This window comes from Tursiops truncatus, chromosome 20 (assembly GCF_011762595.2).
Source record: "Tursiops truncatus isolate mTurTru1 chromosome 20, mTurTru1.mat.Y, whole genome shotgun sequence".
Lineage (NCBI taxonomy): Eukaryota > Metazoa > Chordata > Mammalia > Artiodactyla > Delphinidae > Tursiops > Tursiops truncatus.
In genome coordinates this window covers 46,515,976-46,541,043 of record NC_047053.1, presented here as the reverse complement: position 1 = coordinate 46,541,043, position 25,068 = coordinate 46,515,976, and the positions used below count along the sequence as shown (strand labels likewise).

At 61.6% G+C, this 25,068-nt stretch overlaps 2 protein-coding genes across 13 annotated transcripts; one reads left to right on the top strand and one right to left on the bottom strand.

Moving 5' to 3' along the window:
• The first annotated feature begins 2,861 nt into the window (after positions 1-2,861).
• GCGR (glucagon receptor) lies at positions 2,862-23,379 on the top strand. Of its 10 annotated transcripts, XM_033847826.2 has the most exons (13): positions 2,882-7,472; positions 7,568-7,670; positions 8,421-8,528; positions 8,610-8,731; positions 8,816-8,922; positions 8,996-9,152; positions 9,240-9,399; positions 9,471-9,531; positions 9,810-9,879; positions 10,206-10,294; positions 10,431-10,569; positions 10,648-10,689; positions 11,051-23,379. In XM_033847826.2, the coding sequence occupies exons 1-13, from the start codon at positions 7,413-7,415 to the stop codon at positions 11,270-11,272; spliced, it is 1,440 nt and encodes a 479-aa protein (XP_033703717.1). In that variant the 5' UTR covers positions 2,882-7,412; the 3' UTR covers positions 11,273-23,379. The 10 variants fall into 10 exon arrangements, with proteins under 10 accessions (XP_033703720.1, XP_033703718.1, XP_033703721.1 ...); XM_033847825.2 differs by having other exon boundaries at positions 2,874-7,472; positions 8,610-8,922; positions 8,996-9,399; XM_033847824.2 differs by having other exon boundaries at positions 2,877-7,670; positions 8,610-8,922.
• Positions 16,804-24,874, bottom strand: MCRIP1 (MAPK regulated corepressor interacting protein 1). 3 transcript variants are annotated; one of them, XM_073797016.1, is made up of 5 exons: positions 24,800-24,874; positions 18,797-18,852; positions 18,599-18,717; positions 17,865-17,966; positions 16,804-17,670 (listed from the first exon to the last, which is right to left on the bottom strand). In XM_073797016.1, exons 2-5 carry the CDS (start codon positions 18,802-18,804, stop codon positions 17,606-17,608), a joined length of 294 nt encoding a protein of 97 aa, XP_073653117.1. In that variant the 5' UTR covers positions 18,805-18,852; positions 24,800-24,874; the 3' UTR covers positions 16,804-17,605. The 3 variants fall into 3 exon arrangements, with proteins under 3 accessions (XP_073653117.1, XP_033703726.1, XP_033703727.1); XM_033847835.2 differs by lacking the exon at positions 24,800-24,874 and adding an exon at positions 24,409-24,653; XM_033847836.2 differs by lacking the exon at positions 24,800-24,874 and adding an exon at positions 24,277-24,304.
• Positions 24,875-25,068: the final 194 nt, after the last annotated feature.

The window sequence follows — 25,068 nt, the reverse complement described above, 5'->3', positions numbered from 1 at the left end:
CCCGTGCTCCGCAACAAGAGAAGCCACCGCAATGAGAAGCCCGTGCACCACAACAAAGAGTAGCCCCAGCTCTCAGCAACTAGAGAAAACCTGTGTGCAGCAGCGAAGACCCAATGCAGCCAAAAACTAAATAAATGAATAAATAATAAATTAAAAAAAAAAAAAAGAATCTGCCTGCCAGTGCAGGGGACACGGGTTCGAGCCCTGGTCCAGGAAGATCCCACATGCCGCAGAGCAAATAAGCCCATGCGCCACAACTACTGAGCCCGCGTGCCACAACTACTAAAGCCCTCGCACCTAGAGCCCGTGCTCCGCAACAAGAGAAGCCACCGCAATAAGAAGCCCGTGCACCGCAACGAAGAGTAGCCCCTGCTCACCGCAACTTGAGAAAGCCCGCACGCAGCAATGAAGACCCAACGCAGCCAAAAACAATTAATTAATTTAAAAAAAGCAACAGTAAAGAGACCTGAAAGGAACCACCCTGCGACATTAACAGCAGCTCTGTCTGGGGGCACCATCTCTTTTCCCCCTGAATCCTTTCCTGCAGCTCCACATTTTCTGGGTCCTGATGCGCCGGGGGGTCCCTCTGCCCTGGGTTTCTGCCCAGCACCACCCAATCTGGCCACCTCTTTCTTGGCCACTTATCAACATCTCCCGCCCAGAACTCGATGCTGGGGTGTCTGGTTCTCCCTGCCAGGCTTTGTGCACAGTACCAGTTCATGACACTCAGCCAGATGCCTGAATTGAGCTCTGCTGGTGTACTCTTCAGAGCCCACAGCGCAGACACACGGAACAGCACTCCTGTGGCTGTGGAGGGCAGCCCCCAACCCCGGCCTGCCCTGGCACACAGGAGCCAGCACACCTCCAAGGTGCCACCCCCATCGGGACCCTCAGGGACCCAGTGATGGACAGACCCCTTCCTCACTTCCCAGACCTCCAATGCTCCGTGGGAAGGCCCAGCCCCCTTCATTCCCAGTTTCTGCTCTATTTATGTCTTATGAATTCAGTTATGTAAATAAAGGTGGCCCAGCCCAGGAAGGCACCCCCTCCTCCATCTCTTCCCTCTCCCTCCCGCTTCTGCTCCCCACTGTGTCCACACATTTCAAGTATGCCCCCCCCCACTTCATACATTTATGAATAAACTCTACATTTATTCTTTCACATCTCTTCCTGCTAGAACCCAACTCGGGCCACCCAGCCCCTCCCCCAGACGGCTGGGCCTCCACCCAACCAGAATTTCCTCAGGAAAATAAGTTCCAGAGAGGGAAGGGCCTCTCTGAAGGTCACACAGCAGGATGACCTTCCCAGCTCCTCGGATTTATCCCACCTCTGGGAAGAACCTGCAGCTTCTCCTCTGAGCCTCACAGCCACCCAGCGTGGTGTCAGTGACCCTGCTCACAGGCAGGAGCCCACCCGGATCACAAGCAAGACCCCAAGATCACAGCTGTAGGGAGAGTAGGGGGCACCTACGCAGATCTCTGTTGCCCGTACGGGTGCAACAGTGGGAGGAGAGCTGGAAGAGGGGTGCAAGGGAAGGGGGGAGGAGGATCTCGGAAGGCTCCCCTCCCCCAGCACCTGCATCCAGCACCAGCGCGTTTGGCCCTATGCGAGCAGCCCAGACTTTCTGACCTTTGCTTCTGACCTTTGTCTTCTGGCGACTGCCTGAACCAAAACAGGCTGCTCTGGGGACAGGGTTCCAGGTGGGCTGGTAAGAATGGGGGTCTGGAGGGCACCCCCAGAAATGCCCCTCCTCCTGAGCCTTCAGACAGTGGCAGGGCAGGTTACCAAGCACCAGCTACCTGTGGGTATGTCACAGGGTGCTGGGACCAACTTCAGCTCTGCTCTGGGGGCTGGAGGGAGAGGGGAGCCATGGGTAGGGGAGAACCACAGGTTCCAATGTCCCCCAAAACAGCAGTAGGGAGAAGGGCCCCAAAGACAAAGGACAGCATCTAACAAAAGAGCTGACCCAGTGGGCCAGGGAGGGCATCCCAGGGTGATGGTGGCCAGACAGTGGTTGACAGTGGAGAGGTAGCCCAGACAGATTCCAGAGAAATGCGAGAGGGAGAATCAGGATTTGGTGATGCACTGGAGACCTCAAGATCCCTGCCAGGAGTCCAGCAGGTGGGTGGGCAGAGAAAGTACATTCAGGAGATGGGAACGGGTCAGGGGAGAGGGGTCCTGGTGGGGTCCTGGGCATCTGGCAGTGGGAACATTAGGAACTGTCCAAGGGAAAGTGGAGGGGAATGCAGAGAGAAGGAGGTGGGAACGCCAGCCTGGAAGCCAGAGCCATGGGAGAACTTTCCAGAAGGAGGGCATGACCATCCATGTCCCCAGATACTGAAAGGCCAGGAAAGATGAGGCCCCAAAGTGTGCATGAGATTTGGTGACCCTGCGGTCACTGGGGGCTGACTGCTGGGGTGTGTGGGGCGGGGGGGGGGGGTTCCCGGAGGGAGGGGTTGTGCTGTTGGATGAACGGTGCTGGAGGGTGCTTAAGGGAGATGGCGCGGTACCCTCGGGCTTAAAGAGGCACCCCAGGGGCCGCCCTTCCCCGCCTTGGCCCCCCACTCCACTCCGGCGCGGTGGGAGGGTCGCCTAAGAGCCACGGTGCGGGGTTAAGTGAGGGGTCAGTCCTTCCGACAATCAGTACCCGGGAAAGAAGCTGTGAGGGCCCGGGAACGCGGAGGAGACGAGAGGAAGGGGCGTGGAGTCACAGCCCCCACGCCCGGCCGCGCGCCCGCCACACACCGCACCTGTCCATCCACCGCTGCTGTCCCCGCGGGGAGCTGCCGTCTGCCGGCCCGGTTCGCCGGGGCGGGGGTCTGCCGAGTGAGCTCTGGGTTGGGAGTTCTGCCGGGCGGGGTCCGCGGGGAGGACCCCGTGGGGTAGGAGTCCGCAAGGCAGGAGTCGGGCACGGGTGCGCGGGGAGGGGTCTGCGGGCAGGGGCTCCCGGGCCCGCAGTCGCTCCCCGAGGCGCGGCAGGAGGGCGGAGGCGCGGGCGGGGACCCTCGGGCCGCTCCCGCCCCGCCCCCGCCCCCTCCTCCTCTCCCTCCGCCGCCGCGGAGCGTAGCCGCCGGAAAGTTTGCTAGAGGCTGGCGCGGGGCGCGGGGCGCGGGGCGCGGGCGCGGAGCCGGCGCCGACCCTGATCTGGCAGCGCCGTGGAGACGAGCGGCGGCCGGCCCCTAACCCGTGCGCGCGGAGGACTACGGGAATCGCGAAGCGGCCGGAGCGGCGCGCGGTGAGCACCTGGGCCGGGCTCGAGAACACGTTCCCGGCCGGGGGCCGAAGGCGGGAGCGCGGGACTGGCCGGCGTGGACCCCTATCTTAGGTGGGCGGTCTCGGGCCCCGGGTGTCGCCGTCCTCATCGCCGTCGGACACCCCGTTCCCAACCCCAGGATGCGCCCTTCCAGCTCGGACGGTCAACCTGGTTCCGCACTATCGAGAAAGTTGGGGGTCTCAGCGCTTCCCCCGTCCTCTCCTCCCTGGGGAGCGCGTCTCGGGGAAAAGGGTGGGGTGTCTGTGAGCGCCAGGCGCGCTGTCCTCCTGCCCATCTCCGCTCCCGACTCCTCCCTCCAGCACCCCCGCTTCCCCGCCCCCCCCCGCCCCGCGCAGACACAGAACCTCGGAGACACCCCCAGAGGCGCGGGGGGCAGCCCTGCTTCCCTCCAGCGGGCCCCTGCTTCCCAAAGCTCTCCAGCAGTATCTTGGTTACCCGGGTTTCCCCGGAGGGGCCGAGGGGCGTCATGCGCGGAGCCTACACTTGTCACTTTGATCCGCAGGGAGGGCAGGTCACTGCCCTGCCTGCTCCTTCCTCTCCGGCGGCCCCCACTCACACTTCTGGGCCGCAGGATTTCTGCCCCCACCAGAAACGGACTGACTCCTGAGGTCTGGGCGCCCGCATCTTCCGAGGACCTGTCCAGGCTGTTTTCGGCCCTTCTGTGCTGGGGGATGAGGGTTGGTGGGGGAGTAGCACCCTGGCCCACATCCAGGCCCGCCCTGCCCCCACAGAGTGGGAAGAGGACGCAGGAATCAGGCTTTGTCAACAACCTGTGGCCCCTGATCCCGCCCTGGGGCCATGACCTTCCTCTACTTGCTCTGGTTTCACAAACACCCCCCACCCCCATACCCATCAGAGGCTGGCAGGCCTCAACCACACCTATTCAGATCCTGGGAGGAGCTGGGGTGACCAGCGCCCCACTCTCCTCCATGGAGATCCACCCATCCTGGGGGCCCCTCCCCCAGCTGCAGGTCTGGGAGTCCTGGGGCATCCCCAGGGGAAACTGGAGAAACAGCTGAACTTTGAGCACCCAGGAGTGGTGCGTTCTGCCAGGCGGGGAGACAACACCGGCCAGCCAGCCCGTGGTGGAGAGCGGGGGCTGGGAAAGAGAGGAGGGGGTGGGCTGGGGCGGGGGAAAGCTGGCCCTCCTTCCCACTCCACCAGAGTCTCTGATCCTGAGCTATCTGTGCTGGGCAGGTGCAGTCCAGGGCCAGAGAGGGAGCGAAGCCTCCAGGTCCATGAAGGGAGAAGGCTTGGTCCCTGGCCGGTAGTCCCCCGCCTCCCCGCACCGGGGAGGGTAATAAGGTGGAAGACGGCAGCCCTGACTCCAAGGCCAATGGGAGGCTTGGAGCGGCACCTCCGCACCCCAGATATTTATCCCTGGGGCTGGCAGGCTGCCTCTGGGGTTGCAGTGTCCCCCACGGAAGGGAGGGGCCTGCACGTGATAATCTGTCCTTCCCGTCGAGCGGCACATCTCATTGTCCTCCATGGTGTTGAGGAGGCAGGGACTTTTCAAGTAGGGAAACCGAGGCTCTGAGAAGTTGAATTATTTACCCTTGGTCCCGGGACCAGAACTGGGCCTTGCAACGTCCCCTGCTCCTGTGGCGGCAGCCTCACACCTGGGTGCTCAGGGCAGGGACCTTAGAGCCTCAGCCTTGCACAGCTGAAAGTCGTTCCACAGCCCCACACTCTGCCCAGTCCTCATTCAGAGAAGTGTCTAGATATCTCGCCCGTACTCCCCTGACAGGCATGGGAGCCTCATCCACTTCTGCCCCTTGTGTTTCTATCAGAGACGTAGTGAGAGGTATCATCCTCTGCTCTTGTATTGGTTGGGGGGTGCTGAGGCCCTGATCCCTAGGGACGTGGGGCCACCGGTGCTCTGAGCTGGGGTACCAGCTTGTGATCTGTAGGTGCTGAACTGCGTGGGGTGAATCTTCAAGGATTCCCAGCCCCACGTACCAGACCAGGGATGGCAGTGGGGGTCATGGAAAGGCCTCCCTACTCCTCTGCTCTGGCTGCCATCAGAGGGGCAGTGAAGGAGGGGCCCCAGGGCAGCCCATCCCTCTCTCCCCTCTACCCCGGGGCTCAGCTTCTCTCTGTGGTTCCCAGACTAACTGACCCCTAGCTGGAAGGCAGGCTGCTTGGGTGTGGCCCCGCCTACCTTGGGTTCTAACAGCCCTAGGAGGTCAGCAAGGTGAACTCCCACTTTTCAGATGGGAAAGTCGAGGCACAGCCTGGCCACCACACCCCAGCTGGACTCTGAGGGGCTGACATTTTGCCTTGGAGCTCCTCACTGGACTATCCCCGCAGCTTCATCCTCCCTTCACCACCGGCTGCAGGGCCCCTGGGCAGGGGGCAGTATCCTTCCTCCCCATGTTCCCTGCCTGCATCTCCACTGTCTACTCCACCCCAGCCATCCCTTGGCACTCTCCCCTTGCCCTGCCCCCAGAGCCTCTAGCCATCCAGGCTGCCCTTGTCTCCCTGACCTTCCCAGCCACCTCCCCTCCTCCAGCAGCTGGTCACAGTGGGCCTCACCCACCTGGCTCCGTGGCCTCCGTGGGCAAGGGCAGGGCAGAAGACCGGGCTGTTTGATAAGAATCAGGAGATAAGGCCCCTTGGGCTGGGGACACCTGAACTGCCCCTTGTCCTCCACCCGCCTGGGGGCTACTCCCCTGAGAAGGCCCACCGCTCTGGCTCCTCCACCTGGACCAGGGCCTGGGGACCAGCCACTACTGGGCCCTGCCTCACCAGGCCTGACCTGCGCTGTGGCCCAAGGGCCAGGGTGAGGAGCCCCACAGCAGGCTATGGTCCAGGTACTCACCCCATGTGGTGGCATCTCAGGGTCCCGTTAGGGGTGAGGAGTGAATCACAGAGGAGCCCACGTGAGTTGGCCCCATGAGGGCCCATCTGGACTCTGATGGGAAGAGGCTGAGATCCAGGGTTGTCCAGCAACCCTCCACCTTCAGTCACAGCCTGCATCCCTCCTCCCCACCTTCTCCCTGGCTTCTCCCAGGCACTGCCTTCCAGCCAGCCAGTTTCGTCCATCTGTCCATCCATCGGTCCATCACATGCTCACTCTGTGGCAGGATGCCATCCACAGCCCTAAGGGGGCTTGCATGAGTAGTTCCTAGGGGCCCCACCCCTAGGCCCCAAAGGAATCCCCTTCCTACTGCCCTTGTGGGATTCAGTGGACCAGAAGACGGACTCTGGAAGCAGTGACACGATGACTTACGGGACTGCTGATGCCCCCAGTGCAGGCTCCGGACAGGACCAGGCACCTCAGGTCCCCCCTGCAGGCACCACGAGGGCAGGGGTCCTGTGTCTGAGCCCGCGGCAGCTGGCAGCGCTAATCTCAAAGGAATGCGCTGCAGCTGCCTGCGTGCTATGGCCCATGGGACCCAGGAAGCCCGGCCGGAGTCTTGGGCGTGGCCCAAGGGAGCACCTAGACACCCCAGTCCTGGGCAAGGGGGCATGGATGTGACAGGGACCACCCTAAGCATATGCTTGGCACTCCTGGCCCCTGCCAAGTCTGGGAGCTGGCCCAGGGTCACCTTGATAACCATGCCCCTGGGGACCAAGTGATGGATGGTCCTGGTACCCTGCCCCAGCCTGCCATGCTGACTTTCCCAGGAGCTAAGAATAGGTGGGAAAAATAGCGAGAGCCGAAGGGAGGAGTTGGGCAGCTAGGGAGGCTGCTCCCTCCTCTGACATCTTTGGTACCAGGCAGGACTGGGGCCGCTTAACCAACATGTAGGAGAGGGGCTCTGGGACTGTCAGAGCCGCCACACAGACAGCCACGGTCTGTGAGATGGAGCAGCCCCCAGGACCCTGGGCAGAACCCCCAGGTGCAGGGCCAGACCCCCAACCTGCCACTGGCAGAGTGACCATTTCTGGCATCCCCTCCCTCCCAGCCCCCACTTCATTAGTAGGATTCGGAGACTCAGAGGGATGGTTTTAGGGGAGCAGGACACCCTGCTGATCACAGCGGAGACCAGCTGGGCCTCTTTACTCCTGGGTGTCCCTGCACGACCCTGCTGCTCTGATACTCAGCAGCCCCCAGAGGAGAGTGCACCTACGAGGACCTCTTTGCCCCAGCTGTGCAACCCCAGCCAGATGTGGGGGGCAGCTGCCCAGAGGCATGCCCCCCATCCTGCCACGCTGCCCCCACCTCCTCCTGCTTCTGCTGCTGGCCTGCCAGGTGAGCGCTGCTGCCAGTCCCCCTGTCCCACCAGCCTGCCTGCCCCTCATGCTGACACCAGTCTGTCCCCTCTGTCCATCCATCTGTACCCCCAGCCGCAGGCCCCCTCCGCTCAGGTGATGGACTTCCTGTTTGAGAAGTGGAAGCTCTATGGCGACCAATGTCTCCACAACCTGAGCCTGCTGCCCCCCCCAACTGGTGAGCCCCGCCTTCGGCCCGAGTGCAGTCCCCCCAACCCCCACCCACCATTTACAGGTGAGGAAATTGAGCCATAGAGAAGCTGGTGACTAGCCCAGGGCCACAGACCAGGACATTTAAGAAATGGTAGAACTGCCCCAGAACTGGGGTGTTTCGTGACCCTCCCCTGCTGCTGGGCACCCCTCAGGCCCACGGCCTGGACACCGTCTTTCCTCCCATGGAGCAAAGCCTCGTGGCCCAGGAGGCAGACAGCGTGTGGGGGAGGTGGACCGAGAGGGGCAGGTAGAGGGCACCAGGGCTGGTGAGGGGGAAGGAGATGGGCCATTACCTGGAGTGCTCAGGCAGACTGAGGTACAGCGTTCTGGGCAAGTTCTGAAGATCACTCAGGTGCAAAGAGAGACACTGGGGCGGGAGGAGCTGCCTGGGAGGCCGAGCCATTGTTTGGGGGAGGGAGGGGGCCGGTGCTGGGCCCAGAAGGATGCCAACAGAATTGGGGTTCAGCCTCCAGAGGTGGAAGTGCTGCTAGAAGGGCACTAGGAAGAGGGAAGACCCTGGGTGGAGATGCGGAGTATCTGAGGGGAGGTGGCCGGGCAGAGCTGGAGCTCAGGATCAGGCTGGACAGAGGCGTCCAGGGAAGGCAGGATGGTCAGGGAGATCTGGGAGGCTGCCTCCTGGGGCACAGACAGCGTACAACAGGGGGCTGTGCAGGCCAGGCCCTGCTGAGGAGCAACCCTGTCCCCGCCTCTGCAGAGCTGGTCTGTAATAGAACCTTTGACAAATATTCCTGCTGGCCGGACACCCCTCCCAACACCACAGCCAACATCTCCTGCCCCTGGTACCTGCCCTGGCACCACAAAGGTAACCACAGCAGGGATGTGGGGGGTTGGCAGAGGGGGCTCAGCCCAGGGGCGGGGAGCTGACCAGAGCCTGCCCCCGCAGTGCAGCACCGCCTCGTCTTCAAGAGGTGTGGGCCTGATGGGCAGTGGGTACGTGGGCCGCGGGGGCAGCCATGGCGAAATGCTTCCCAGTGCCAGATGGACGACAAGGAGCTTGAGGTCCAGGTCAGCCTGTGGCAGGTGCAGTGGGGGTTGGGGGGAGGGGCAAGATGGCCCTCTCCAGCCCTGACTGGCCACTGCGATTTGCAGAAGGAGGTGGCCAAGATGTACAGCAGCTTCCAGGTGATGTACACCGTGGGCTACTCCCTGTCCCTGGGGGCCCTGCTCCTGGCCCTGGCCATCCTGCTGGGCCTCAGGTATGCCCACCGCCCTGCTCATGGGGGGCCCCAGCGGGCAGGGTGGGCGGGGACTGACTCGCTGTCCCCACAGCAAGCTGCACTGCACCCGAAACTACATCCACGTGAACCTGTTCGCGTCCTTCGTGCTCAAGGCCAGCTCTGTGCTGGTCATCGACACGCTGCTCAAGACCCGCTACAGCCAGAGGATTGGGGACGACTTCAGCGTGAGCGTCTGGCTGAGTGACGGGGTGAGCTCCCAGATCCGGCCTCTTGGCCTCCGGGCCCTGGGCGGCAGGCAGCTGGGAGGCCCGCACTCATGCTGCCCCCGCGGCCAGGCAGTGGCCGGCTGCCGGGTGGCCGCGGTGTTCATGCAGTACGGCGTCGTGGCCAACTACTGCTGGCTGCTGGTGGAGGGCGTGTACTTGCACAGCCTGCTGAGCTTCGCCACCATCCCTGAAAGGAGCTGCTTCCCCCTCTACCTGGGCATCGGCTGGGGTGAGTGGGCCGGTGCGCAGGGGGCCAGCGGGCTGGCCAGGGCCACGGGACCACAGCTGTTCTCCCCACAGGTGCCCCCATGCTGTTCGTCACCCCCTGGGTGGTGGTCAAGTGTCTGTTTGAGAACATCCAGTGAGTATCTGACTGGCGGGCCAGCAGGGGGATTCGCCTCTCCTGTGGGAGGTGCTGGGCTGGCCCTGTGGGGAATGGCCATGTGGCTCAGAGTGTGGGAGTGGCTCAGGGGTCTCCGGCCAGAGGCAGTGGGGGGCACTAAGCAAACCTGGTTCCCCGGGGGTGGAGGTCATTGGTAATTATCTCCCTTCTTTTCCTGAGGCACTAATTAGATCCCAAGGAATCAGGGGGCGGGGGGCTACGAGGCTGCCAGGACACGAGCAGGCCCCACCCTGCAGGTGCTGGACCAGCAATGACAACATGGGCTTCTGGTGGATCCTGCGCTTCCCCGTCTTCCTGGCCATCCTGGTGAGGAAATGAGGCACCTGCTGGCACCGCAGGGAGGGCCGGGAGGCTGCTGGCCTTGGCCCCCCAGCCCCTTCCTTCCTCATCGGCCTGCAGCAGCCTGAGGAGACAGACAGCATCCTGCCTGGCTGGACAGGGAGGGAGGCCTGGCACTCACCCAGGACACTGGCTGGCGCCCTGGGCCTTGGGCCAGGCTGTCCATCCTTGACTGGGTGCCCACAGCCCCAGGGCCCCAGGAGCCAGGGTCTGTCTGGCTGCCAGGCCCACCTCCAGGAGGGACAGGTAGGGGCCAAGAGCTGCCCTGAGCTGTGTCCCCCACACACACACAGATCAACTTCTTCATCTTCATCCGCATCCTTCACCTCCTGGTGGCCAAGCTGCAAGCCCACCAGATGCGCTATACTGACTACAAATTCCGGTGGGTGTGGGCGTTGGGAGTGGGAGGGCGCCAGGCGGCTTGCGGAATCCCGGGGGCCAGAGGGAGTGTAGGTGGGGGTGGGGGCACCAGAGCCCCAGGGGGTGCTGGGCTGGTGGCTCAGTCTCTGCCCCCGCAGGCTGGCCAAGTCCACGCTGACCCTCATCCCCCTGTTGGGGGTCCACGAGGTGGTGTTTGCCTTTGTGACCGACGAGCATGCCCAGGGCACCCTGCGCTCCGCCAAGCTCTTCTTCGACCTCTTCCTCAGCTCCTTCCAGGTGCCTGCCCGCCCCTTAACCAACAGCCCAACCCCCAGGCCAGCCTGGGTGCAGCCCTGACCTCCCCCATCTCTCCAGGGCCTGCTGGTGGCTGTTCTCTACTGTTTCCTCAACAAGGAGGTAGGTGAGGGGGGTGTGGGTCTGGAACCAGCGCTGGGGTTGGGGTCAGGGGGAGTGTAGACATCCTGGCCCCACCCCTCAGGTGCGAGCCCTTCGTGTCCACCTGCACTTACTGGGCTCAGTTTCCAGGACACTGGGTGTCAGGCCTGCTGAGATGGGTCAGCCTCAGCCCGTCCTCAGGGAGTGCACCTGAGGGTGAGGGGGTCCCCAAGTGTTCCCAGACCCCAGCGTTCTGTGGTGACAGAGCCTGCCTGGCTCCACACCCAGGGCCCAATAGCCCTTCAAGGCCAGGGGGTTGGGGATCCTGAGAGGGTGGCACGGGCAGGCCCTGGGACTGGCCCGACCCACCTGCCCACCCCAGGTGCAGTCGGAGTTGCTGCGGCGCTGGCATCGCTGGCGTGAGGGCAAAGCACTGCAGGAGGAGTGCCATGTCGGCAGCCACACGGCCAGGCCCACTGGTGGCCCCCCCAGTGAGAAGCTGCTGCTCTCAAGGGGCAGTGGCAGCAACAGGACTAGCCAGGACCCCTCTACGGAGACCCACTTGGCTGGCGGCCTCCCTGGATTGGCTGAGAACCCCTTCTGAAGCCCCCTGGAACTTCAGCTGTGGCTGGACTCAGGTGCCCAGAGAGGGCATCACTGGACAATCCATAACCGATGCCCAGCAGAGGCAAGAGCGTGGGAGCCAGACAGCACCCTGCTGTCCACATGTTCCCCAGTGTGGTGGTCTGAGGGGCACCTGCTCTGTGCCAAGGGGTGGGGGAGGGGATGTGGCAGGGAAGCTGTTCTGTGAATGCATGCCCGTGTGTCCCCGTGTGTGTCAGTGTGTCTGAGTTAGAGAAAACATGTGTCCTCCAACAATAAAGAGCTCTGTGCTCACCCTGGGTGGACAGCTGGGCTGGAGGAGAGGGGCCAGCTGGGCCCAGGGCCTCCCCGTGAGAAGGGAGCAGCCGTGGACGGCCCGTGCTGGCTTGCTCCTTCTAGACTTCTCCTTGTTGCCCCATCATACAGGTGAATTGGAGCTGGAATCCCTGAGGGTGTGTGTGAGTGGTGGCTGGTGGTGCCCCACCAGCACGTGCCGTCCTCAGCCCTCGCGCCAGGGTGGGGTGGGGGGTGGCTCACCCCCACCCCGGGCCAGAGTGGATGGGCCCCACTCAGTCTTGGCCCCTCAACCCCCGGAGTGTCACCATTCGCCCGCAGAGGGGCATGAAGGGCGTCAATGGCCGAGGGAAGCCACCAACATCACAGTCCTTCTACCAACCCCACATGAACATCCCTGGCTCCCTGCTAGAGCCGAAGCCGGGGCTGGACTCAGGCCCAGCAAGGGCATCACTGGATAATCCAGAACTAGATAATCCAGAACTGGATGTCCTCTACTGGCCTCTGCTTCATCCCAACTCTAGCCACCCCAGCAATCCGCAGCCCATGTAGCCAACTGAAGCAGGGAGAGATGGACCCCCAAAATCGAGACCGTCCAAGTGCAGGCGCAGCACAGTTTTCCAAAGACTGCGGCACAGCCCAACATAGCCACTTCACAGAGAATCACTGCAGTCCTTGCTGCTCCAAGCGCATGCGGAAGGGCAGCTGTGTGCGAGGGTGCTGCCCATTGCCTGGTGGGTGGGCACCCTGCTTGGCAGTCAATGAGGGCTGGCACTCATGCAGGAAGAGCCAGGTGGTGCGCCCTGAGTCCAAGCTGCCCCCCGGGGCGCGGTGCATCTGATGCAGAGGGTGGAGACAAGTGCAGGAGCAGTGCGAGGACTGTAGTCACCCTCAAGAGCGCCCCTTGTGTCCGGTGCCATGATGCCTGGTGGGGGGTATGCGTGGAAGGGGGTAGGAGCAGGGGCACTGTCAAAAGAGGAAGGGGCCACAGAAGCCAAGAGTACAAGCCAAATGGGCCAGCCAGGCGGCCCTGCTCCTAGGAGCTGGTGGGGGGTGACTGCCGGGACCCGGGGGAGGGGGTGTCCACAGTCCCTGCCCAGCCACGTGGGCTGGAGCTGCTTAGGCAGAGCTGAGCTAATTGCAGCAAATGAAAGGACAGGAGGCCTCTCAGGAAAGGTAAATAGAATTACTCACCTGCCAGGCACTGGGGCCCTCCTGAGGGGGCCCTCACCTCGTGCCACCGGATATAGCAGGGAGGGAGGGGCAGGAGGTGAGTTAAGGTAGATTGGGCTCTCCTGCGGCCCAGGTGGGATGCGATGTTACTATGATCGGTGGGGACTGCAGGGCAGGGAGGTAGTGTGGCTGGCTGCACCTTTGAGGACCTGAGACCCCTGACCTTGAGGCTTCAGGTCACTTCTCATCCCAGGCCCCCCAGGCTCCCTAGGCCCTAGTGCTCCTTTGAGCCCCTGCCCACAGGGGCACCCCTGCCAGCCCTCCATGCCCAGAAGCCTAGCACAGGGAGGGCACAAGTTCTCCTTCACGCCAGCTGAGCTCAGGGTTGGTGACTGCCCTGCGGGTGTGCCGCTCACCTAGGGGCCTCCTGACAGCCCTCCCCATCCTGACTCCCTCTGCCCTTGTCCTCCTTCACCCTGTCCCTGTCCCCAAGGGAACTGGAGCAGGCCGGTGGAGTCAGGAGTGGAGGTGGAGGCCTGGAAGGGGCTGGGCTCATCCAGCCAATAAACATTGGCTCTGACCAGGCCATCCTGCAGGTGGGATGGTGGGGGAACCTGACTTTCTAACGCAGGGCCCAGCACCCACACAGCATCACCCTCCATTCAGGAAGACAAACACTCCAGGCCCTCTGCCCCTTCCCCATCTCTACTTCCCTTCCCACCTCCACCCCAGTCCAAATCTCAGGCACTTCCCCTAAAAGAATGCATGGGAACCACCCAGCACGTACGTACGTACGTGTGTGTGTGTGTGTGTGTGTGTGTGTGTGTGTGTGTCTCCCCACATGCATGCTACTAAAATGAGTGTGGAGACCAAGAAAGAGGAAAACATGGACTACAATAAACACTGATCAAACCTAGGAGAGTTGAGGGGCATCCCCAGGATGGCAGCTGTGTGCCAGGCAGAGTGGGTCACTGGGGGGAAGGAGCCTCAAGCAGGGCGAAAGTACAGGAGAGACGCCCTCAAGTGGATCAAAGTGACTGAACACACTGAGAGGAGACTTAGATGACCTGCTGGAGAGTTCAGGACTTAGTACATAGACAACTGAGCAAATGAAAAAAGAAGGCAATTAATAACTTCAAGGAAAACAAAAAGTTGGGCAGAAAAAAAAACCCCACAATTTACCACAAGGCTCATCTCTAAATACACAGATATCATAATGTAAATACTCAACACTGATGTAACCAAAGTTATGAGAGAAAGATCTAGGGAGGATAGCGGATGGTAAGAGCACGTGTGAAATGGGAGTGGGGGACGGAATGAAATGGGAAAACCAAGAAGTAACGCTTCACGTATGCTATTTAGACATAGAAATACAAACCAAAGAATCAGCAGGAAAGTTGAAAATGGTTGGCTCTAGGTGAGAGGGTGGGAGGAGAAGTCTGAGGGCTGCAACTAGCCGAACTCTGACTGCCTCGGCCTCCTCCTGGACTCTATGGCAGCCTTCAGCCCCAGGTCCTCCCCCACCTGCCCTTTCTCTGACCTTGCTCTCTACTGCTCTCAGTCCCTGGTCCTGCTTCCTCCTCCTCTCCCTGAGTGCAGTGCCCAGGGATCAGGTCCCATCCTCCTCCCTTCTTTATCAACCTTAAAAAAAACATCAATATTCAAATTACTCCCAAACTATATCTCCAACCTCTGTGGCCCTCCCAAATCCACTCTAGACTCAGCTTCCCTCTCGGCACCTCCACTCAGACATCCAATGGCAACTTAAATTCCACAGTCCATATCGAACTCCTTACCTGCCCCCTCACCCAGCTTCTTCCTCCCACGATTCACTTGAGGTAGCCCCCCTGACAGGTCTCCCCGCTTCTACCCTGAACCTGCAGCCTATTCTCAACACAGCAACCAGCGCGATCCCTTTACATCCAAAGTTTCCTCCAATGAATCCCATCAAGCATCCACCTCTCACCTCTGTTTACAGAAATGCAGGCGACAAAGGAGTCTGTTAACACTGCAAAGATGCAACCAGTGAAAACCAGAGTTTGGGAAACTCCAACATCAAGTATCCAGCAGGTCTTCAATCATAAACGGAGGGGAAATGTGGGAGGAGGCACTGTGACTAAGAAGGACTTACGGGACGCATCAAGCAGATTCAGCCGATGCACTTGGCCTTTCTATTCTGAGTCTATAACCCATGTGGAATATATTATTTTAGACACTAGGAGACTATGGACTGGGTGTTAGATGACATTAGGGAATTGCTGTTCATGCTCAATTTACATGAACGTGCTCAGGGTACATGCTCAGGAAGTACTTACTAAATTCAGATTTTGATAACAGTAAAAGCTTAAAAATCAGATTAAGGCCAGTCTCCTACAAGAGGCCACCATTTCCTCATACGTAAGATCAGGGTAATAAAATCCACCCTCCGCCCCCCGAGTTGTCAGCACTGAATGAAAGCAGACAGTGATATGAGCACCACCAAGGGTAGAACATGATGGAGGACTGGGCACCCCTGTTCCACCAGGATGCTCCCCTCATCTCCTCTACCCTCACTGTCTGAGGCGGGGAGAGGTGTCTCCAGCCACTCATGGTCAGCCAGGCAGCCCACTGTGCTGGTGAGGGTTACGTCTCCAGTGCCCCCAACCGAGTTCCTCACCCCCCACCCCAGCACAGCCTGTTAACCACATTCCCACCTCCAGGGTGTGCTCGGCAAAGACTCCAGGTCCAGGGCCTCTATTTCAGATAATCTAAGTTGGCGGGGAAAGCGGGAATGAAAAGGCCTTGCGGGGTATCCCATGGGCCCACCCACACAGGGGCAAGGTACCACTGCTAGCAGGAGGGTGGCTGTGGGCAGGGGAGACCCAGATGCTGGGGCCCGGTGTGGCCCCATTCCCACCTTCCAGCCCCACAGGAGGGAGGAATGACCTAGAGAGGGCTGGGAGCAAAGTTAAGTCAATTTTTAACCAACGCAGCAAGATATTAGACATTCCCCGGTGTGCTGCCAGGGGGCTCCAGCACCCCTTCGGAGAGAGGCCTTGAACCACCACAGCCCATACTCTCACTTCACTTGGGGAAACTGAGGTGGGACAGGAGAGTGATGTGCCCCAGGGCTCACAGCAAGGCCATGACTGCGGTCGCCAGGATGCAGATGTCCAGCCCCGCTGAAGCCTGGTGGCTGAGTGCCCCGTCAAGTGCATCCACCAGGTGACTAATAGCGGCAGCAAGCACTAGCACTGGGCAGCCGCCCAGCAGGCAGGTGCTGAGCTCCACCTGAGGAAACTGATGCTTGGAGACTCAGCAACTTGCTCAATGCCACAAGCGCAGCAGTGGCCTGGCTGGACATCACCCCATCCTTAGTGGTCTAGGACACGCTGGGTGGAGGGCATGTGTGCCTGTGTGCCCACTCAGCCTCTGGCCACAGGTCCCTGCACCCCAGGCAGGCCACGCCCACCCCCTTCCAGCCACAGAGGGGGGCTGCTTGGGTGACCCAGCCCAGCAGGCACGCAAACCCTTGGCAGGATGCCCCACAGGTCCCTGGGGAGCAAACAGGCCTGTGTGGTTACAGGAACTTGGCTCAGGGCCTGGCACCAGCCAGCACCCACTGGCAGCAAGCCATGGCTGCTGCTTATTCCATGAACCATCCTTCCTGCACCCCCATCCCTGGGGAATTCCCCCCAGGAAAAGACACCTCCCAGAGCCACCTGTGGGGCTGCTGGAGCCCCAGAATACTCTAACAGGAAAGGGTGTTCCCAAAATAAATTCCGGTTTGGCCTGTCTGCCAGGGCTATGTCCAGGTTTGAAGGTTGAGTGCACTTGGGGTGCTCTGAGCCCTGCAGCCACTCCTCCATCCGGACAGCAGAGGAGCCGCTCCCCAAGGACCCAGTGTCGCAGAGGGATGTGGGATGTGTTACCTTCCAGGGCCCCCACCTCCACCTCCCACTGCCCCCCAGGAGGCCCAAGGCCCCTGGTGGAGCCCAGGGATCAGACGGAACTTCTGGGCCTGGACCATGACCCTGGATTTCCAGCCCTGTGTGGGCAGCCGAGACAGGGGCCTCACAGACCAAGTGGCCAAGCCAATGCCACCCCGCCTTTATTCACTCGTCCTCAGGTTCCAGTCAGACACTTGGATTTGGAGGGCACAGGAAGACCCTCCCAACTCACCACACAGGGCAGGACCCACTGGGCAGCCTCACCAGCTCAGGCCAGCCCCATGCCCCTTCCCAAGGCGACCCCTTGGAGGGGGCGCCCAGCGGTGTCCCAGGCCCAGGCAGCTGGTGCCGTCCTGAAGCTGACACAGGGAAGGAAGGGGCCAAGCTGGAGAGTGGGGCGAGGGGTCAGACACCCCGTGTCCAGGCCAGAGACGCAGCAGGGGCCAATGGGGGACCCATGCTGGGCATGGGTGCGATCACCCTTGTCCTGCCTCCTGGCCACCTCAGGAGCTAACCCAGCCCAATCCCACCAGCACAAGAGACAACAAAGGCCCCCTCGTCTCCCTCCTGATCCTGGAAGTGGCCAGGGGTAGGGGGGTGGGGGCAGGGGAAGGTGAAGGGAGTCAGGGTCAAGGCCCTGGGGGGCAGGCAGGGCCAGGCAGCTCAAAAGAGCCACCTAGGCCCACGGGAGGGCAGGGGCTGGCAGGGCCCAAGCCCTCCTAGTGTTGGGTAGCTTGAGATCCCCCAAGAGGAAAGGAGGGGGCTCAGGGAGGAGGGGCAGGCCTCGGCCATCAATCATGTCCTGGTCCTGGGGTTTTCAGACCACTGGGAGCAAGGCCCCCTCCCCCTCCCAGAAGGTGGGCCCACAGGAGAGGAGGAGGCCAGCAGCAGACTGCACCCAGATCTCCCAGAGGCCAGGGGAGGGGCACCGGCGCGCCTTAGGACTTCTTGGCGTCCTGCGTGTTCCGGCGTTTCAGGTCGCTCAGGTCGATGGGCTTGAAGGCTGCCAGGGGACAGAGCGGTCAGCGGTGGGCGCAGGTGGAGAGGCAGGGTCTGTCCCTCGTCCTGCCCGTCTCTGAAAGCCCTGGGACCCAGCCCACCCTGCCAGGCTGTCTTGGAAGCAGGAAGCAGGTGGGCCTTCCTGCCCCCAGCTCAACCCCCTGGCCGGCCCCTCCCTCCCAGGCCAGCCCCACTCACTCTTCAGGCTGGGGTTAGGGACCTTCTCCACATACTCCTCCACCAGGCCCCGCTCGCTGCCCGACATCTGGCTGCGCAGGTCCCGCTCCACGCCCTGCCAGGCTGCAGGAAGCAGGGGTGGTCAGGGGCTCTAGACCCCCAGGCCTGCAGCATCAGGCAGTCCGGCCCAGTCAGTGTCCAAGCTGGAGGACACCCTCTCCTGACCTTCCCCCACCAATCAGAGTGGCCCCGCAGGCCCCCTGCCCCCAACTCCCGCTTCACAGCTTTTGGCCCCCTGGCCTAGCCTGCTCTTGACTTGAAGTTGTCCCCAACACATCCCCATTCCCTCGGGGAGCCCTGCCCAGACCATGCCCCTTTCAGCCTCATGGTACCATGACCAGAGCTGCAGTCACAGTGGCATATGAGACTCATTGGGGTACAGCACTTCCTCCAGGCAGGCCCCCCATCTTTCCCGCCTCCTCCATTCCCCTCCTCCTGGCACAAATGTTGTGCACACATGCTCACACACCCCAGCCACACCACTTCCAGGATGCCCCAGGTTTCCCAGGGTGCGCTGTCTTCCACGGCCCCCCTCTCCCCAAGCAAACACCACTGGCTCCAAATACTGCCTCTTCTGGGCTGCTCCCTGTCAGGAACACCATAGCGCTGACCACCTCCCGTGACCAGAGCTGGGTACCCCCACCTGCCTGGGGCAGGAGGGGCTCAGGGGGCCTGGCTGGGGGCACCCCGTGTACCTTCATAAATGAAGCGCACATTCTCCTCGTGGGCCGGGGTGAAGATCTCACTGCTGTTGGGGGGAGAGCGGGGGCTACTGTTCCTCTTGCCGTTGTAGACGACTCTGGAGACAGGGGAACTGGGGGAGCCCGGCCAGTGAGGAGGGGCTGGGGGCAGGCCCCTCCCACCTGGAGGCCACTCCACTGCCCAAGACCCACCTGGTCATCGCTGGGGCGTCTGGTCCTCGCACTCCGCTGCCGGATCCCCTCGGCCTCTGGAAGGGAAGCCCACGACACAGGAATGGGACGGAGACCACCCTCTCCAGAAGGGCTCCAGAGATTGGAAGGGCGTGCGGTGCATCTGCCTCTTCCCCTTAGCTGTGGCCTCCCCGCCTTCCAGGAGACAGGGTCTAGCCACAATCCAGCTGGCTAAGGGTGCGGCAGGGTCAGCCAGATGGGGCTGGGCCGGCGACATGCACGAGTCAGAGCAGCATGAGCTCCGAGTGGCCCCGGCACTTGGACCACTGCTGCCTGGGAGCACCTTCCCCAGAGTCAGGCAGCTCTGTTGACATTCCCAGTTCAAGTCTCAGAACACCACTGCCTGCAGAGCGTGGGTCTGTGGGGAAGGCCTGCGGTCGTCCCAGTGCCCTCACTGCCTGCAGGGCCTAGTGTGTCATTTCTGCTGAGCCTCAGTTTCTCATCTGTAAAATGGGGATGTGCTTCCCAATGGTGAGAAGCCCAGCAGAGCCTGCCCAGCTTCCTGGTCCCCGGGGTGTGACGGAAGGGCTGGGGGAGGGCTGTGAGCCTGGAGGAAGTCGCCAGGCCCAACCTAGTGACCGAGACTCTGGGGTGTGTGCTGTTTACAGCCTCTCTCTCAGCCCAGGGGACTATACAGCCCTGGATGGGGGTCTATTTTTAGGCTCACTCTCAAACTGGCCAGTTGGACAATGTGCTCTCTCTGGCTGAGGACACACACCGCAGGTTGAGGAAGCTGGCTGCACAGGGCCAGTCCCAGGCCTGGCCTTGCCCCAGAGCAGGGCAACCCCAGATGCTGGGGGTGTGGGGGGGAAGCCTGGGAAGGGCCTTTGAGCACAAGTGCCTCTCCCACATACCCCTGGAGCTGAGGTGCCCCAGAATGCTTAGAGCATGTAGCCACAGCCCCTCCTGAAGGGCCAGGAGGATGAGACACGGTGGGTACTTCTTCTCTGGCTCCCATGGCCTTTAAACACCCGCACAGGGGAACTTCCCTAGCAGTCCAGTGGTTAAGACACCGTGCTTCCATTGCAGGGGCCTCGGGTTCAATTCCTGGTCGGGGAACTAAGATCACACATGCCACACAGTGCAGATGGGAAAAAAACAACAACACCTGCACAGGTAAACACAGCCCACAGGTTGAGGCAACAACAACAAAAAAAAAGCATAAAGCCAGTTTCCTGGGGCGGCACGTGGAACCCTGTGCCGTCCCAGGGGAGAGGCCCAGCTCCTCACAAAGTGACTTCTTTCCTGGACTCGGGGGATCTCACTGCCCATGGTTCTCCTGCCCAGGCGCCAGCCCCACGAACACCAGAGCACAGAGGGAAAGCCCTCTCTGGCCTGAGGGTGCCGTGGGGACACTCAAAGGGCTCAAGAACACTCAAGTCCCAGGGGGCTGTCGGCAGCAGGGTGAGGTGGGAGGCTCCAATTTCGCAACAGGAGGGAGGTGCCTGGAGGACCAGCCAGCCCCTGACCACTCTAGGCTGGCCCCTCCTGCCCAGGCCCCCTCAGCCCTCCTGCAGTCTGTCCTCTCGGACCTGAGTGGCCACTTCTTCAGGGTACCTGCCTTCCCAGCCTTGCCCATCCCTGGGGCCTCTCCTTCCAGGGCAGCCTTGGCCTCTTCTGGTCACAGCCTCTGGGGGCTGCCTAGCCTTTATGGGCACATGCCTTTGGCCTAGGGCCCCCTGCTCAGTCTCAGGCCCGACTCAGGTGCCAGATCCTCACAGCTCCCGTCGCCCTGCCTGCACACATGCACGTGAACACGTGGCTCTGGGGTTCTCTGGGCACCTACCTGCTCCCCTTGGTCACTGAAGTCCCGAGGCCTGTGCCCCGGACCCCTGGAGCATTCAGTCTCCACAGTGGGCACCCACCCCTCGCTCCCCCCAGTGGCTGGGCTTCCCAACCAGAGGCTAGTGTCCCCCATAAACCACGGAGCTGTGCACCTGTCACTGGGCGCCTGCCCATACAGATGTGCTACTTGAGTTACAAGGTTTCTGGTGCCCCGGACAGAGTGGCCGGGAAACACCTCGGCCAGGTGCTGGACACCCTCTCACGTCCTTGGGACTTGAAGGACGAGTAAAATGACTCTTTAAAAAGGAGTCACCGTCTGCCTCTTCTCAATGGGGAAGGTCACACCTAACCAGGTCCATCTTTAATGGCCTGTGTCCTACCAGCTGGCCTTCCTAGATGTGAGGAACCTCTGAGTCCTCCGTCTTCTCCCAGCAGCTCAGCCTCCCTCCAGGGGCCTTTCTCCTCAGAACCTTGTGCTGGCCCTGCCCCCCTGAGATCCTGCCACCTGGCGGGACGCAGAGACACCAAGGCTTCTCCTGAGTGTACCAGCAGCTTCCCGAGAGGCCAGGTCCCTGCTGCTCCCCTGAAGACAGAGGGACAGTGAGCTGCACTCGCTCACCTTCATCACCTCCTGGGGCTCCTCCAGGGAGCTGGGCCCCCATGCTGACCCCAAAGGAAATTTCCATGAAAACCCTAACAAATATGCACACCCCATGACAGCTATTCCAGTCCTAGGTGCGTATCCAAGGGAAAGGGCCACGTGGCCACTGAGAGGTGCACCGGGGTGACCAGAGAAGCGGTACTTGTCAGCACCCAGAGGGTAGAGCCACTGAAAGGGACCAATATACATGGGGCCTGTTTCCACTACAGAAGGTGACAGCCGCGAGCACGAGCCACAGCGACAGTGGGCAAATCATACCACTGATGTTAAAGACAGAAGCCTGGGGACACACAGCTGCTCCAGCAGAGAGGGCCGAGCCACAAAGGCATGGATGGGGGAGGGAGAACAAGGTCAAGGAAGAGATGACCAAGGGGGCAGCTGGACTCAAGGCTAAGACCTGGACAAAGAGGTGACCGCTGGACCAGCATGACAAAATCTCCATCGACCTAGCACAAAGGGTCTCAGTGGAGCGAGGGGAGGAAGTGGGACCATCAGCCATGACTGCCTGTCCCTGGCTGCGAAGGGAGGTGCGAGGCCTGGGCTGACAGTGGCACGTGGGGTGAAGTGGAGGGAAACCCGAGCACGTTTACTGCCCAGGGAAAGTGCTGAGCAGGGCCACTACAGAGGCCGGTGTGGAGGGGCCAGGTGAATGGCATGCCTGGAAAAGTGCCAGGGACACGTAAAAAGGCCCAGCAGGTCACAAGAGTCCCACTGAGGTTGGAGCCTCAAGTCCATCTGGCCAGCAGGGAGGGAGCATCCACTTCCGCAAACATCTCCCTCCCTTTGTTTTCTTTCCGACTTTTGCTCACAGTGATTATCAGGCACAATTATTTCCTCAAGACTGGAGCTCAAAACCTCATCACATTTCCTATATCCCATCAACTCTGAAAAACTTTTTTCCTATTTTAATAGCTTTGAAATTGGGCTGCATCTGGCATTCGCCAGCACAAAGGTTAGCAGCATTTTTCCATTCTCAGCGGACCACGGAGACCCAGCTCACACCACTGAGGTCTTAGATCTGATTATGCAATGAGTCTCCCCTCGGCCCACAGATCTCAAGCCTCCACGCATGTGCTCTTCAGTTACTTCTTCCCATTCCCACCCACCCCTGGTCCAACATCCACTGCTCACCCTCCAACCCGTGTCAGGACAGTATCTTGCACTATTCTTCTCCATCCCCGGTACACGTCACGCCAGCACGATCTTCCCAAGACCCACCCTGCCAAGTCACTCCCCACCCGGACACTAGCAGGGTCTTCTACTGCCATCAAGCCCTCAGTCTGGCCACAATCTATCTCATCAGGTGTCACCAGCTACTGGGCCCACCCCTCAAACACAGTCTGTGCCTCAGAGCCACCTCTGCTGCTGCCAGCGCCACGGAGAACCATACACTGCCCCCGAGTGTGCTCTGCAGGCCTTGACTGTTGTCCACGGCCGACTAGCCCATAGCAGCCAGCGGGCTGCATGCTCGGCACCTGGCAGGGTCCAGAGCCACTCTGTGAGTGGCGGTCGTCCATCCCTGCTCTGTTGCCCCTGGGCAAGTCTCTTCCCTCTATGGGCCTCAGAATCCCCATCTGAGCCAAAACATTCCCCAAGAATGTTCACCAGGCCTTCCTGCTCAACAGGGACCCAAGTATAGCCACATGAAGCCACCATCTCAAACAAGGTCTCCGTGGCTGCTTATCCAATATGATGGTGGACAGGGCAATCACAGAAGGAATGTATTGTCCGGCTGGGCACTCCTGAGAGTAAAAGGGCTGCTGTTGATTACGAACCGTGAGCCAGGATAGCCCTGGGCAAACTGAATGCAGAGACAGCCCACTCAGGCATGGTGGAGACCCACAAACGTAGAGTACACTGTGAAGGGGCAGCAGCGCTGCCGGCCACGGTAAACATTTGCCATGGGCCGATTGTAGGGTGGCCACTGCGCTGAGCCAGGTAGGACCCCGATAACCCCCATTTTGGAGGCCTGACAGCTGAAGCAACCTTCCACCCAGCAGAATGGGGTCTGGACCACAGGGGCCTCCCAACCTCTGGGCCTCCAGGGCCACAGCAGTCAGGGCTAGGTCAAGATGGCTCAGCTGGCTTGAGCACCCGAGAGCCTGCCCCCACCCCTGCCTGTACTCCTGGCAGGTTCCTGACCCCTGGCACTGATGTGGTTCTGCTCAGAGACAGGGAGGGAGTCCTCCTGGATGGATCTATGTAGCACCTTGCTCTTCCATGGGAACAAAGGGCTTCAGAGACCTCCTGGGAGGAGGCATGGGGGGAGGGGGCGCCAAAGCCCAGTCTCCAGGCCCCCAGCCTTGAACTCTTTCCCCACACACAGCCATCTGCCTAAGGACTGGGCGAGATGACACTCTGTGGTCTGGGAAAGTGACAGTGGATATTCTGGAGTTAGAATCAATGACGCAATTGCAGCCACTCTGTGTTCCTTTAGAATTTTTGATAGGTACTCAAATTTTCTTAGACTCCACTTCTCCTTCAATATTCGGTGTTTTGGGGGCTCTCAACAGCCCAGTTTCTACCAATGAGACTTCTAGAAAACGATCTATCACCCAAGCAAGTGCCAGCAGGACACTGTCGTATTAGATGCCAGATGGGCCTGGCAGCCTCTTGAAGTCCCCCAGGCAAAGCCTCTAAGCACTGCACCACCCCTCCCCCACTTTCCTGGGTGTCAACAGCAGCTCCCCTCCCAAGCAACAAACCCCAGTGTGTGCACACCCTCCCTCCTCACGTGGAAATCTCGCTAGCCCTTCCACTCACCCCAAATCAAGCCTCCTCCTTCAGGACTCAGCTCCTGCCCCCTTCCCTCCCCACCTGCACTCCTCTCTAAAAGCTCTGGACACTCCCCACTGACATCTCAGGGCCTTTGCTCAAAATGTCCTGTCTACCCAAAACTATCGCGCTGGTGCCTGGGGGCCCGGCTAACGACCACCTTCTCTGGGAACTCTCCCTGGGACAGGTCGGGGACATGACTTGTGCGCCTCCACGTTACCTGAAGTTTCTCACAACCTGGGCTGCTTCTGTAATTGGAAATCTGATGTCTGCGGCCTCCCCGCTGCGGCTCCCGCCCACCCCGGCAGCCCCCGGGGCCCGGTGAGCTCCCCGACGGCGGGCAGCCTCTTACCCGCTTCCCACCCCCGCACCCGGCACCGCCTCGCCTGGCTCAGAGGCCAGGAGCTTGGGACAGGCTGGACGGCGGCGGAAGGCGAACCGCGGGAACCCGGCCGGCCGCGCTCAAGGGTCAGGAAGCATCATCAGGGCTGCTCCCCGGACGACTGGGCGGCTGCAGCTTCAGGGGCGGAAAAGGGCGGCCCGCTGCCCCCTCTGAGCCCCGTGCCCAGCGGGCCCTCCCCACCCCGCCGCGCCCCTCCCTATCCTCCGCCACGGCGGGCCGGGCGCCGCACGACCCCGCCCGGGGCCCTCCCCTCGCGGCCGCCGCGCCAGGGCGGGTCCCGGCCGCGCCCGCCCCGCCCCCGCCCCCGCCGCCGCCCCCGCCCCCGCCGCCACCGCCTCACCTCGCCCTCTCGGCCGCCGCTACAGCTGCCAGGGGCCCGGCCGGAAGTGACGCGCACCGACGCGCACGCGCACGCGCGAGGGCGCCGGCCACGTGACCGCCAGCGTGCAGGGTAGGGGCGGAGACTGAGGCCTGGGCTGAGGGTCTGGTGTCCGTGGGGTTTGTGGAGTTGGTGGCCGCGGGGGACGGGGGATGGACGGGCTCTCGAGGCAGCGGGGTTCTGGGGGGTCCGGGCCGGCGGGGTCGGGGTCCTGGGACAGGGCCGGGGGG